A 13,647-nucleotide genomic window follows, 5' to 3' on the forward strand; every position below is an offset into this window, starting at 1 on the left:
ATTATGTTTTTGTACAGAAAATACAATTTATAATTATTAAAGGAAACACGTTTGGATTTCAGTGCTTGTGGAATTAGCAACTTGATGTTATGGATTTGCACAGTACTTCTTGGTCTTTATCTTTTTCTTCCTCATAAAGCCTCTCTCTGTGATATGATTGAAAGGAATTAAAATACTGAAAATGGCTATTAAGGAAAGCTTCTATTCCTACTCAGGCATACAGATTGGCACAAGCACTACATAAGCAATGCCATTCTTACTATGCAGCATGCTATTGCTTAACTATAGAAACAGTTCCCAAATGTGGACTCAGGACTCAATGAAGAACTAATTCCTCCTTGAGGAACTCCTGTAGTCTTTATTAGATCTGGAATTTCACCCTAATTGTTTGTTGTCTATACATGCTTATTCTAGATCTCCAACGTAGAGAAATTAAACTTCTGCTTGTTAAACACAGTTGCTCTTTTTATTTGAAGAAAGAAATTACACTGCTTTTCAGTTATCCTCCGTACTTTTAAGATAAGTCATTTAAAAACTAAAAGACTTTCAAGACCACTACGTCTCCCCATAAAAACTGCTTTTTACTTTTCAATCGCATCAGTTTTGGACCAGGCAGAAAAGTTTAAATAAAGTTGCTGATAAAGTACTAAATTGGAGAGAAGTTACAGATATTAAGGACTATGTGTCACTTTTTGTGTTATAGCTAGTAGTAGAGTAGTAATGGAAGGTATTTTGCTTCCCAACATTTTTTGTGCATGTATATACACACACATGCACACAAAAACTTAGGCTAAAACAAACATGCAGATCCAAATTCAGGTCCTAAAATATGTGGACAGAAAGAGATGCTACTTGCACCAACTAGTAATAGTTCATCTCTTTTTCGTAATCTTCTGATATGGGTTCTTTCAAGCCAGCTGTTTCTACAGGAGGCAAAAGACTATGGAATCTTGCCTTCAACTGGATGTTCAGAACACGTAACCAAAACCCGATAAAAATTAAGCACATAAATATCACGTGCCTGTCATATATGTTAAATAAATTACATTTATCATAAACCTTTGCCATTCTTGGCTCTTCTGGGCCTGCCAACACATCCCCACTAGAATTTCTTCCAGAATCCAAGTTTTACAGCAGCCACAAAGAACTATAAAAAATAGTACCTCTCTTCCTCCCTCCCTCACCTCTTATTGCAGCTGTAGAGCTTTTCCCTCAAAATTATGCAGGCTTGAGAGTCGAATTGAATTAATGCAAAATAATAATCATTCCATGTACTGTATGGGGCCCAATGGCTATAGGTTGCTAACCTCTGGTATATACAGTGGAAATGGCTTCCATGTTTACATTTATGTATATGCATTTATCATATTATCAGTTAGTCAGCTTTTAAAAACTTAGCCTGTAGTCAGGTCTCTGGAGGTCCTTGGCTGTCATGTTCATGGTGCCTCCCCTTCTATTAGCAGATCTTTCACAATATTTTCAAGGTGCCATGAACACGAACTGCTCAATTTGTTCAACCCTCTTAAAATAAGTAGGGTTGCATTCTGAGATTTATTCTTGAACAGAAGAGTTCTGATTTTTCTTCAGTTTCTTCTTTTTTCTTCAAACTTTGTTTTTTCTTGGATTAAACCTTGCTGATGAATACTGCTTTTATAATTTCTTTTGCATAAACCACAATTCCTCATCTTCTGAAGGATGTGCCATCCAGTTATTTAAGGTGGCATGCAGTTTGAGCCCAGCAGAAAGCCCCAGTAGTGCAGTCCTTAAAAATACCGTCTTTCCAGCATTAATTGCTCACTTCTGCATGGATTTAGACCCTAACTACAGAGAATACTGCAAGATTCTTCCAATGACTGATTGCAAATACTATGCAGAAATTTTTGTTGGTGCAGTATGTAGTACACCGTCCAAAATTGGTCAGAATGAAAGCATCTATTTACCAGGCATTGTACTGGCTCCCCTATCCAATTCATCATTTATTGCAATGTCCTGATACAAGTCTTAAACCCTATAATGTGTTAGGACCTCTTTATACTTCTCTCTCATATCCCCATAGGAAATTAAGCTCATGGGGTGAGATACTGACTGGGAGAAAAAGCATTTTTGAAGAAATTCTGGCTATGGGACTCAAAAGATGAGTCCATTTTCAGAACACAGTGTACAACATCTATTCAGGTGAGCCTTTACAATAAAAATTTCCTGTTCGCCTGAAAATGAACCATCCAAAAAAGATTGTTTAGCAATGCAGCAACTTGGGAAAGGCCTAGAACAGGATATGTATCTAAATTATGATAATAGTGGTGATGATAACAACAAACAAATAATATTAAATATAGTCAGACAACAATGAGGCTTCTCTTGCTATTTGTATTGCCCACTTCCACTAGACTGCCTTTATAGACTTTATAAAAATTCATAAATATAAATGTAAATATGGAACCATTTCCACTGCATAAGCCAGAGGTTAGCAGCCTATAGCCATTGGGCCTCATACAGCCCCTGGAATGATTTTATCCTGTCTGCAAAGGGGGGATATCAGTAACAATTTGGAAGCTTGGAAATTTTGCACATACAACAGCAGCCAGGTTGAAAGTGCTGACCTGCCACAAACAAGCAGCATTATTTTGACTCACTGCTTCTACAGGGTTGCCAGCTCCTGGTATTTACTTTTGAAGTGACACACAAGCCAAGCTTTCTTGCCTCCCATTGATACTAGCACTAGAGGCATGTTTTAAGATTTCAGATGTGCAAGAATGCTAAGAGGAAGTATATTTTTGCAGAGAATCTTCTGTGTAAACACTGACTTAAATTTTTGAGCCAGTCCCTATGAGACATATGAATAGCTATGAAAAAGGCTCATAGATTTGATATTTTAAACTAGTCATAGTCTTCAGTAGACTTGGGAACAGTAGTCTGGAAGTTTCCATTTGGTGGCATATCAAGTATGAGACTGTTAGCATTACTGGAGTCCTCCTTTTACAGTTACAGAAAAAGTACTCGAAAATTTATCAGTGAAAACATATTTCTTTGCCCAAAATTAGAATCAAAGTTTATTTGTACATTATTATCAACTTGCTGTGAGAAACACTATGGGAGTTAATTTTTTGCAGGATGTTCTGAGATTTATATCTTTACAGATTTGAAAACAGTATCTTAACCTGTTTGCTCTTGCCAGGGTCTGAGTAGACAAAGGCAGATCCATTAGTTCGAGCTCCAAAAATTGTGTCACTATTTTTTACTTATGCACCCACACCTGGCTTGCTTCATTCAACACCAGTAAGTGACTTGGCTTGTCCCACCTGATCTGGCTGTGATGACAGAGCTAAAGAACCCACTTAGAATCTGAAGCTACGCTGTGCCTTTTTGATTTTTCTTTCATGGTTTGGGAATGACATACGGTATCACTTTTTTCCTTTATCTCTTTAATCTTTTGTTTAGCTGGCCTGAGTTGGACAGGTTTGGGAATTCTAGGTATCCAGGTAATGCTGCATTAATGTTGGCTGCTGGAAGTGCCCAGTCCAACATGGTATTATTACTGTCCTTGAACACCTGGTCCATCTTGTATCTACCTGCTCTGCCCCAAGAAGACTGGCATTCTTGCATGCTTTACAAAAGACGTTCTTTCTTTAAGCTGAACTTCAGGCAGGAGCTGAAGTTTTCTGTCCTAGTTCTAAGCAGTCCTGATACTCTAAAAATGAACCGCATTTTGTCTGCCACCTTTCACTAGACTATTGTATATTTTTGTTATCTTTAGTCGGAGGGTTGTGGTTTTTTTTTACTAGATACCTTGTAGGCATCAAAAACCAGATAGATGCCTCCTGAACTGGACCTATCAATATCGCTGTAAGCTTAGTGTTGCCACAACACCTGTTAGCTTTTTCTCATGGCATTTCATCACTGTTTTGTGAAAATGGCAGTCAGGAGCTCTAAAGCACCTCATACCAGCTCCTCTTTTTGTTTCTTCAGATTCCAGAGTTGGAGAGGAAGCCACATTTCAAAGAGGGACCCAATCTACTTTGAGTTTGCCTTAAAAAATGTACTTGGGTTAGCGATCATTTTCAGTCATTCACTGTTCAGCGAATCAAGTGTAGGGTCCATGAGGTCACCAGTAGCTTCTGCAGTGGTGACTAAAGTTTGCCATTATGAAGTTCAGAGCTAGATATCATTCTGAAGCTCTTTACAAGTAGTAGTTTGGTTCAGTGGAAGAGATCTCAGTGTTGTCAGTGTGCACACCTTTGTATTAGGGCTAGAAATCTTCCTGAGGAAGGAGAAGTGGTTGAGAGCCTGCCTCCAACCATGGTCTCCTCTGCCTCCAGTTGAACTTCTTTTTTTTTTTTCCAGCTTCTCCACATAGGCTGTCTCTGCTTCCAACATTTCCCAAAGTTTGCCCCTTGCAAAATCATCATCTGACCAGCAAACCAAGACAAACCAGATCATAAGTGCCAGGGCAAAACTCATTCTTTGCTTCTTCCAGGATATCTGAGATATAAGCAGTCACATCTGAGGGAAGGAACAATTCCCTTGTATAACTGGTATAGTCTGGTTCTAGGTTTAAAAAAAAAATCTGTTACAAATGGAGAAGAGAATTGCAGCTTTTTGAAGGAAGTTTCTGTTAGCCCCCATGTAATCACAAAGGGGCAGGGGATAACCTGGATATAAAAACATGAAAAACAATTCCCTTAAGAACAGATGCTTCATATTACCAAAAAAAATGTTATTTGAACACACTTGGACAAATGGAATTTGTGCTGGGGTATTTTAAAAAAAAGTGTTTCTGCCAATCTGTTAGTTACTACAAATACTTAACAAAGTCAAACAACTGTATTTAATCCAGATCTATCTAGATATGACTTTCCTCATTAATTCTATTTGAGAGACCAAAATCTTGAAGTGATGAGCATATCCAATCTGTGTCTGGTTTGGACCTCTATCAGGTCTAGAGCTCCTCTAGGTGGCTGTTCATGGAACTTCATTTAAATCATATCCAACAAGTCAGAAGAAAGAAGTTCAGAAGGATCTACTGAGTTTATTGAACACTGAATAGTAGCAACAGCCACAATAATAAAAATTGCCTGTCATACTGGCATTGTAAGATAATTATGAATATTATTACATAACTAACTTGTTTAGGTTAATATATAGTTAATGGTGAAGTCTTATCGGATATACGTCATTGTATCAGAAGTTTAGGGTATGATTCTAGCTCCTAATATTCTCATAAAAACACTCTAATTTGATAAGATGTTACCCAAAATATTTCAGTAATTTTTTTAAAAATCTGTTTTACTTCCATATTTTTTGTCCTTGATGTTAAATGAAGCGAGCAATTGAACCTACCTAAAAGGATTTTAGACATTACTTTACAGTGCTATTGAGTTTCTGCATTTTATTTAATGTATAAATTATTTTTTCTTTACTGAAAAAGTATCTCATTAGCACTTGAGAGTTCTTCATTCTCTCATTATTATACACTGTGTGCCCTAAACACTAAGAATAAAAGGAAGGATCGGCACCTACCTTCCTGCCCCCGCTTCCCTCCCCTGACACTTCAAGACCCATTGTTACAAATCCCCAGCTTTTGCTCCTAAAGATGTTCCAACAGGCACTTCACAGGGAGTCTCAAATACCAAGGAACTCCACTGGAGCTTAAAGCTATCGTGCAAGGTCAGGCAAGCTGTGGCACTTCTGTTACATAATACAGTTTGACAAGTTCTATTCTTCTGCATCCAGTATCTAAAAAAAAAATTAATTGCAAAACCATAAAACACAAAAGAAAAATACCACATACTACACCACAAGTGCCAGTTCCATTTGTGTGTCCATAATGGTTGAGAAAATGCAAATAGGGACATCTGGAGCAGAAATTCATCATGCCCAACATTAACGTCCTTGAAAAAAATACAGAACTTGTTCTGAATCAGTGTTATGCTGATAACTGCTTTTCCATGTCCTGTTAAAATCATTCACCATATGATTTTAAAACAGTAAGATTTAACAGATAATTTAATGTGGCTACATCACCTGTAACATTTAGCTAGCCATGTGAGGCAACTCTTAAGTGGTCCCAAACGTTGCAGTATTGAGAAGGCTGGCTGACTGCTGAGGTAATAGTACTATTTAAATTTATAGGATAAAATAAATCAGTCTACATTTTAAATTGTGAAAAACTTTCAAATTAACGCAGTTTATAGTGTGCAAGCTTTTGCAAATGAAACAGCTCAGGAATTAGTTATAAAGCTGTGGATGTAACTGTTCATTTAAATATATCTGTGTTCCTGTGATAGTGTTGTGTGTTAATGAACCTTGTGTCTTATTTCAGAGAGATTCCCCCTCTACATCCAGACAGTCCCCAGCTAATGGTCATAGCAGCACTAACAATTCTGTTTCGGTAAGACCTCCAGTTCCAGACAGAGAAAGTGTGCAAATTTTGTTGGTGCTCATCTACCATTACTGTTATAAATACATGTGTTCAGTGGAAAATTGTGTTCTGCTGATATAATCAAATCTACTACAGTTATTACTCCCTGATTGCTCCTCTTAAGGATTTATCAACAGGGATCCAGGCTTTCTCTGATTAAAAAAAAAAAAATCCCCAATTTTCAGTTTTAAAAAAGTAACCTAAAATCCACATTTTTTCATCATTAAAATGAAACGCCACTATATTATCTATCTATATATTAGTGGTGTTTCAGTTTAATTATGGAGAAATGTGGATTTGGGGTTACTTTTGTAAACCAAAAATTGAGGATTTTTTTAAATCAGAGAAAACCCTATTAACAACATATTTTTCTTATTTAAATCCATTTAGTGACTTAAATATTAATAACTGAAACATGACACTTTTACCCATCCTTAAAATTTTCTTAGCAAGGGCCAGGTCTTAGTTTCCTCAAAGCTGTGAAAGGATTTTAAGTTGAAGTTTCATTTCCATTCTAAACTTTTGAAATGATGGTTCACGAAAGAGTAATTGCAGAGCACATATTTCAGGGCTTTACAGGGGTTTAAGTTTTGTGTTTCGAGAAACCTCTGGAATGTGTATTGGTTTCCGCTATCTGAGTTAAGGAATTGGTGTGCCCTCTGCTGTTGTGGTACGTGCACATACTTTGTGAAATATGAGCCTTGCCTGGATATGAAAAGCAAAAGGAAGTGGCTTTAAACTGCACTACAATCCAAGCTATTCCCATCACATCTTTAACACAAAGTACTTCCTGTTCAGCATGTATTCAGGTAGAAAGGTGCTGTTGATTTCAAATATTTCTCAACTACTATAGATGTTGAAATTTGTATTGTTTATCATTTGTTATTGTCCTGATTTATACAGCAAAACATTACAAAGCAACTGTATCTGCAAGTTCCTTCTTTAAGAGTGCTGCCCACGCTCTGACAGTTCTAAAAACTCTGACAATTTCCACAGTGGAATCACTTTAAGAAGCCAGAGCATAGCGACTGTTCTAATAACTATAAAAATTAAATTACAATTTACAAATGATCAGCCACAAGGTCAAATGGTTTAATTATAACAATGAGCAACAATTATATGGATAGAAAACATTGATAGCACTTATGAATTAAACTGAACTTGCAATATAATTAAAGACCAAAGAAATTTATTATTATAAATCATAAATGTATTCCTAGGCACATTTTATTAATCTCTTCCCAGTGATAAACTTCGATAGTTATAATCACTATCTCTTATTTTATAGAAGAAAATATATCTAATTTAAGAATCTTATTAAGTTGAAACAGACAATTACATTAAAAGCCTCTTTCACTTGCAGGTGCTTTTGTGTTGAAGATGCTGAATTGTTTATAAAAAAAAAAAAAAAAAAAGCACATTTTCTATCTGCTTAAACTTTTACCTGCTTTCTTCAGCTTGCTGCTAAACAGCCTGGGTTTGATTTTCTTTAAGAAGTAAGCATTTCTTTAAAAAAAAAAAAGTGTGGGGAGAGGGGTGGAGGAGAGCAGTGTTTTATACATACCTGCAACTTAACATTTTTCTATAATGTAAACAATTACATTAACAGATTATGTTGTATACTTTTAAAAAGTAAAATGAAAATTTCTTCTCCTGGGTTGGCTTTATTCTGCAGGACTTGCCATCGACAACACAACCAAAAGGACGACAGGTGAATAGATATCCTGCATCAGAACTTTTCTAAATATAGCCGCTAGTAATGAATCCCTGTTTCCCTTTTCCCATTCCATATTGTATATGTGCTGGACTATAACATTTATGCTTGGAACATGTGTCCCATTTTCTTTTTAACTCATTGTGTCTGGCTAATTTGAAATGGTGGGTTTTTTTCGTGTGTGTGTGTGTGTGTGTGTGTGTGTGTGTGTGTATCTATGGGAGACAGTAAGGTATGTTGTAATTTCAACCTAAGATGTTACTTTATTTTAAAACATTATTAATAGGGATGGATGGCACTATGCGAGTCTGAAATCTGTTCAGACTTTACTTCGGAGGAAAGTTCAACTCCGTAGTTGTGCCAGGAGTTTAGCTCAAATTGAGATAAATAAAGAAAGCTTAAAAAAATGAAAACAGACTGAGGAAACTGTAAAAGTAGATCAGTATTTAAATGAGTTTGTAAATCATTATAACTGTTTGAAGTTCATAGTGCTAAGGATTCTTTTTAATGGAAGTCACCAAGTCCATTAAAATAAATTTTCAGTTCCAATCTCCAGATTCACTAAATCTTACATTTTAAATTTCATACATCACATCTCATTTCAATGTATAGATTTCTGCGGTAAAATTTTGAGCAAATGAATTTAAGTGGGAGAGATTGCAGGTTTTAGTTTTGATCATTCTTTATGATTTTGATAAGCTTTGGCTCATACCTCTAAAACTGAATATCTTCCAGCTTTGTTTTGGCTGTAGCATTTAACAAGCACCTTAGTTCAGATAGCCATTACTTAGGTATTTGCGGGTGGGGAACTAGCTGACTGCAATAAATATACACTTAAGTATACAAATATGTGCACATGCCTCTGTTTGCATGTGTTGTGTATATGCATCAATTTGAAATATATTTTGCAACATGTGCGTGGCTTCAGGAACACTTGGTCTTTTGCAACTGATTTTGCATACACATGCTGGCACTTTTGCTCTCATTGGGAAGGACCTTTCATGAATACATATAGAGTAATACCCTACATGAAAATGGGTGACAAAATCTGGCCTACAATGAGCAGATATTCTCACACTGATAGAGAAAACAAAGGTCATGTGCTACAGTGGAGGTGGATGGTAGTTGAGTGCAACACAAATCCAAACCTCATCACCATTATCAAGGGGAAGGGATTTTTGGTTCCAGTTCCTTCCCTCCGGTACATCTAGGGAGGATCCCCACATGTAGGGGTGTGCACTTGTAGAGGTGTGAATAGCAGTGGCACAAATTTATGCCATTGCTTTGTGCCCCATCGCATGCCCCTGCACATGTGCTTTGGTGCACAGCAGATTGTCCCAGTAGGAGGCCACCTGTGCTGGCCTCAGCAATATTACCTGGTGTCCTGGGTGCAGCAGGGGCACAGATCAGGCAGGACAGAGCTTGGCCAGCTGCATTGCTCTGGATGGCCAGCCCTCCATTTGTTCTGGTACACATTACTGATGTGTGTTCTGCATTGCTTTTATATTCTGAGGAGTTTTTTTGCTACTGGGATTTCCCAGTAGCAAATTTTGTCACCAGGCCAAAAGTTTGCAGTGCGGCACACATTTTCACATTCCCTGCGTGCAGTTTCCGGTGCCACAAATCGTATGCCATTACACATGGGGGCCTGCCCCTAGAGTCCGAGAAGGTGAAAGAGCCAGGAGGCCCTCCATTGCCTCTGTATTGATTTAACATACAGGACCCCTCAGGTTTTTTTCAGCACCTCTCATTCTTGTATCCTGACCTGAATTAACTAGCTGCACACAAAAGTAGGACTTTTCCCTCCTGAGAAAGTTCCAATGAAAACCTTTATAAAGTTCTGCCTGTGCCCCCTTGCATTCTCCTCTGCAGTTCTAAATCATATTTCTTTGTTGCAGCTCTTAAACTAGCATGTAGCAGCAAGAGATTCCTGGTCCATCTTCATCAATGATTTCTTACAGGCCTAGCCTTTCCAGCATCTGGCTCTGAATGCAAATCGGGAATTCAGTCCTTAGCTTTAACTCTATTGAACACTGAGAATAAATTACAAGGGCTATCTGTGAAATACCCTTTAAGTGGGTTTTTTTGTTTCAGTTTGGGGGGGGGGAAGTGTCATATAACTAATTTTTTTCCCTTAAAATATTTTTCTTAGGGGCCATCCGTTTGGCCAGGACAGTAGAAGAGCTGTTTTTCATGCTTTCCCTTATTCTTTGTTCAACCATTTACAACTGTCCCAGTTCCCTTTGAACAATTACTTTCCACTTGAACCCCCTTGTTTCCCAGCCCAGCTCTTTGCTTCACCTTTGAGCCAGAAAGAAGTTTGAACCATTGTAGATGTTTGTCACGCCATGTACATTTAAATAGATCTGAAACTTTCCACAAAGAGCCACAGCTTCCACTGCAGGGATGTTATGTATAGGCAAGACTCAAGCTAGAGGAAGGAGAGAAAAGAAAGGAGGAACCTCCTAGAGTGTACAAATTACTGATTGCTATTTCTACCCAGTCCCTACCAAAGTTCAATTCAATATTAACCAAATCCCAGAAAATAAATTAGTAAATAGAGATTAAAATGTGTGTGTGTGGTTTTTAAATTCCCCCTTTTATAGATGTGCACAAAAAGAAAGATGTTAGCTGACTTGCCTATGGTTAGTCAGTGACAGAGTGATAATAAGATTTTAAAATACTGAATATTGGGTCCTGTACTTCGGCCCTTGTCATAGATTCATAGATTGTTAGAGGCTGGAATGGACCTTGCAGATCATCAGGTCCAGCGGCCCCCCCACCCCCCCAGCTCTAGGCAGGAAGACAACTGAGGTCAAGTGACCCCAGCAAGGTGACTATCCAGTCTCCTTTTGAAAACCTCCAGGGTAGATGACTGCACCACCTCTGGAGGGAGTTTATTCCACAGTCTGGACACCCAGACTGTGAAGGAGTTTTTCCTGGCATTAAGCCTGAAGTGGCCTTCCAGGAGTTTATATCCATTGGTCCTGGTCTTCCCTAGGGGTGCCCTAGTGAACAGTTGTTCACCAAGCTCCTGATGCACTCCTCTGATATAGCAGTAAGACGCTATCAAGTCCCCTCTCACCCTTCTCTTCTTTAGGCTAAATAGGCCCACGTCCCTCAGCCTATCCTCATATGGCTTGCCATGCAAGTCCCTGATCATACGGGTGGCTCTTTTCTGGACCCTTTCAAGTTTCTCCACATCCTTATTGAAGTGCAGCACCCAGAACTGGACGCAGTACTCCAACTGTGGTCTCACCAGCGCTGAGTACAGCAGGAGTATCACTTCCTTAGTTTTACACGAGATGCATCAGTTGATGCATGCCATCGTGTCGTTTGCCCTGCTGGCCACCGCATCACACTGACGGCTCATGTTCATGCAATGGTCAGTCATTACCCCTAGGTCCCTTTTGGCCGTGGTGCAAGTCAGGGTGTCACCTTCAAACCTGTATGTATGTTGAGGGTTATTTTCCCCCAGATGGAGCACCTTACACTTGGAAGTGTTAAACTTCATCTAGTTCCAGTCTGCCCAACTCTCAAGCCTGTCCAGGTCCGCCTGTATCTGCAGCCTATCTTCTGGAGTGGCCATACTGCCCCTTAGTTGGTGTCATACGCAAACCTGGCCAGCGAGCTTTTCCTCCCGCATCCAAATCATTGATAAAGATGTTGAAAAGCATCAGTCCACCGGTCAAGAGATACTTTCATTTTAAACAGATAAAATACATTTCAGATGCAAATGTGTAGTGATAGACTATGTTAGGTTTGTTTCTTCTGTGCTGTTGAGTGCAGTGGTGAAAGATGAATGAGGTTATTTCAATATTGCCATAAATATTATCATCTAGGCAATATTGCTAGACAGATACAGCTGTATTGAAGGTGAAGTTGAAAGGAAGTGAGTTAAAGAAATGTAAGTAAAGTACATTACCTTGTCAAAAATCACTTTTAAAAAATACCTGTAACTTTAAGCAAGCAGAGTAAATTATGGGTCAGAAAAATGGTTTTGTAAAAATAATTCCTTCCTACTGTGTGTATACAGAGGCATACATGGTTGATTTTCTGACAAATATAACTATTAACTGCTCTGTACTTTTTTGTACTATAGAGCCTTTACAGTGTAACAGGGTGACCTATATCCTATTCTAAGGGTAGCACCAGTAGAATTGCTAACTAAGGTCATATTGCAGATTTTCTCTTGCTACTGATCTGCTTAAGCTATAAAGATCCCAGATAGAGTCAAAGAAATTACTTGTCAAACTATACAGATCTGACATGGAAAGCTATAGTGTGACAAACTTTCACCTTATAGACTAACTGAATAAGAAATGCATAAGCTTTCATGAGCAAGAGCTCATGCAGAGATATTCAGAAATAGCAAAAACTTTGATGTCCATGATCCCTGAGCTGTGAGAGCTGCGTGAAGATTTTGGTCACTTCTTTCAGGGCCTCAGAACCCTCTCCTTCTCCTGTTCAGACTTCTAAATCTCTGTCTCTCTTGCTTCTTTGTCACTGTAACAAGTTGTCTCTCTATCTTGTTCAGGGATGATAATCCCTGTGGACTGGTTTTCATTATGCAACTACTACTGTCCTGTGGCTCTGTAAGCAGAATCCCTTTCTGTAAACATGGTATATGGTGACACAAGGGGTTTATCTATCAGCAAAGACGCACAAACTTCACAAAAGACATTAGGTAGGCCAGCCGCAGTGCTGTCTTATCAGATCTATTCTAGAACTTGGTATTTTGCCTACATTGCTGTGTCAGCCAGGGGATGTATATTTTCACACCACTAACCAACATACCTGTGCCAGCAAAACTAAATAGCATAGACCAGGCTAAGTGGTTCCCCCAGCTGGAGATCATGTGTCTTCTTCACTACTTATATTTTCTATGCTCTGCTTTTCTCCTGGGGAATTTAATTTCAACCCCTTCCCCTCCTCACAGACAACCTGGGATAAGCAATGTCATTTAGCTTTGCCAATGTCCTTAACATATTCATTGTTCTACTAGGGTGTAGTCAAGCCGTGATAACAATTTATTTGATTGTCCTGCTTCTGGGCACAGTTGTGCTATGATGTGTTCTTTGTCAGCAAATGGCTGAGGGCTTACATACATGGGAGGGAACATAAAGGAAAGTTAAAGTGCATCAACTGGGAGGATTAAGCTAGAGCTTTCAACCTGAATAAGAGCCTCCATGCTTGGAATTAATGCTCTGTAAATTAGGAACTAACCTTTTGTTGGTTAGTTTTAACTTTCCTGAGTGTCCTGGTGTTGACCAGCTCTGAGGATTAGAATGAAAAAATGCTCATAAAGTTTATCAATTGCTCAGAATTTATAAGTTGTGCAGAATCCCCAAGCTGACCCATCTGGTCTGATGGAGCTCTGAGTGTCAGGGGCCCTGGTTATATTCTCAGTTCTGTCCCAGATGCTCTTTCTGACCTTAGTTGAGACATTTAACTCCTCTTTTGAGGTTCTGTGGTGCAGAAAGGCCTTCATTAGCTAGCAAAACCAGAGTTCAGA

The 13,647-nt window shown here is 38.5% G+C and overlaps 1 protein-coding gene across 17 annotated transcripts in view; it reads left to right on the forward strand.

Annotated features, from left to right (window-relative positions):
- The window catches only part of CASK (calcium/calmodulin dependent serine protein kinase), a 419,258-nt gene that overhangs the window by 380,904 nt on the left and 24,707 nt on the right, over nt 1–13,647 (forward strand). For 10 of the 17 annotated variants that reach the window (XM_019487242.2, XM_019487243.2, XM_059720794.1 and 7 more), the window contains 2 exons: nt 6,320–6,388; nt 8,094–8,129. The exons of 2 other annotated variants lie outside the window; for them this stretch is intronic. In XM_019487242.2, the coding sequence (XP_019342787.1) occupies nt 6,320–6,388; nt 8,094–8,129 (105 nt within the window). The remainder of the gene's footprint in view (nt 1–6,319; nt 6,389–8,093; nt 8,130–13,647) is intronic. 5 more of the 17 variants (XM_019487245.2, XM_014611198.3, XM_059720795.1 and 2 more) reach the window with 2 other exon arrangements.

The sequence above is a fragment of the Alligator mississippiensis genome, chromosome 1, assembly GCF_030867095.1.
Source record: "Alligator mississippiensis isolate rAllMis1 chromosome 1, rAllMis1, whole genome shotgun sequence".
NCBI classification, from domain to species: Eukaryota; Metazoa; Chordata; order Crocodylia; family Alligatoridae; genus Alligator; species Alligator mississippiensis.